The sequence below is a fragment of the Egretta garzetta genome, unplaced genomic scaffold, assembly GCF_000687185.1.
Source record: "Egretta garzetta isolate BGI_Z169 unplaced genomic scaffold, ASM68718v1 scaffold343, whole genome shotgun sequence".
NCBI lineage: Eukaryota > Metazoa > Chordata > Aves > Pelecaniformes > Ardeidae > Egretta > Egretta garzetta.
The window spans coordinates 917,902-919,073 of NW_009259038.1; the positions used below are offsets into that span (position 1 = coordinate 917,902).

Sequence of the window (1,172 nt, forward strand, 5' to 3'; positions counted from 1 at the left end):
AGCAGGAAGGTTTTGTGCCGTTCTGTTCGGTAACCGTTAGGTTAATACTCTCTCTTTCCCCCTGCTGTGTGCAAAGTTGGTGTTAGTGCTGGGGGACCTTCACATCCCCCACCGCTGCAGCGGCCTACCGGTGAAGTTCAAGAAGCTGCTGGTTCCAGGAAAGATTCAGCACATCTTATGTACAGGAAACCTCTGCACCAAGGAGAGCTATGACTACCTCAGGACGCTGGCCGGGGACATCCATGTTGTTAGGGGGGACTCTGAGGTAACGCTCTCGCTGCTGTTCGTTCCTCAGCCTGCCTTCCCACGTGCTGTGGTTGTCTCCATGAAACCTGGGGAGTCCTTCAGCATTAGCAATTCACCAGGGTAGGAAGCAGGGAGGAGTAAGATGGAAGAAATGAAATTATTTTCTAGACCCTTCTTGTTGTGCTTGCAGCAGGGGGGGCTGGCTGTGGGAGGGTAATATGTGCGCTTGGTTCATACGAACTCTGGCACAAGTCTGTGATTGCTGTGAGGCCACTGGAGTTCCCCAGCTGGCTGTGTGGTTGCAGGAACTGGGGGCTTGTGTGTGTGTTTAGTTACCAGTGGGTAGCCTTGAGGCTCCTGGTCTTTGTGCAAAAGCCCTGCTCTTTGCACTGCAGTTGCTCTTGTTGAGGCATGGTAGAAGCATCCAGGGGGTCCGCAAGTTGAAAGAGACCTTGTGTGCTCAAATAGCAGAAGGGGGGGTTGTGTCTTGGAACACAGGAACCTGCATTGCATAGGTGAGGGGTCTTTGGCTGATTTATAGGCTGTACCTTTCTCCTTCTCAGAGCCTGAATTATCCCGAAGAGAAAGTTGTAACTGTCGGGCAGTTCCGAATCGGTCTGATTCATGGCCATCAAGTTATTCCCTGGGGCGATGCAGCCAGCCTGGCACTGCTGCAGAGGCAGCTAGACGTGGACATTCTCATCTCAGGACACACGCACAGATATGAAGTATTTGAGCATGAAAACAAACTCTACATCAACCCGGGATCAGCTACAGGAGCCTACAGTGCTTTGGGAATGTGAGTGAGAGGGCCCTGAGCTGCCCAGCGCAGCAGAGCCCATCGGTGTTACCTGAAATGCATCTGTTCATCCACATGTGTCTGGCTACTGTGCTGCCCAGTACTGGCGAGGTGCCCTGGGGAGCAG

At 53.0% G+C, this 1,172-nt stretch overlaps 1 protein-coding gene across 1 annotated transcript in view; it reads left to right on the plus strand.

Moving 5' to 3' along the window:
* The window catches only part of LOC104122755 (vacuolar protein sorting-associated protein 29), a 2,953-nt gene that overhangs the window by 1,224 nt on the left and 557 nt on the right, over positions 1–1,172 (plus strand). Inside the window, exons 2-3 of the mRNA XM_035890475.1 lie at positions 41–265; positions 810–1,045. Of these exons, the coding sequence (XP_035746368.1) occupies positions 41–265; positions 810–1,045 (461 nt within the window). The remainder of the gene's footprint in view (positions 1–40; positions 266–809; positions 1,046–1,172) is intronic.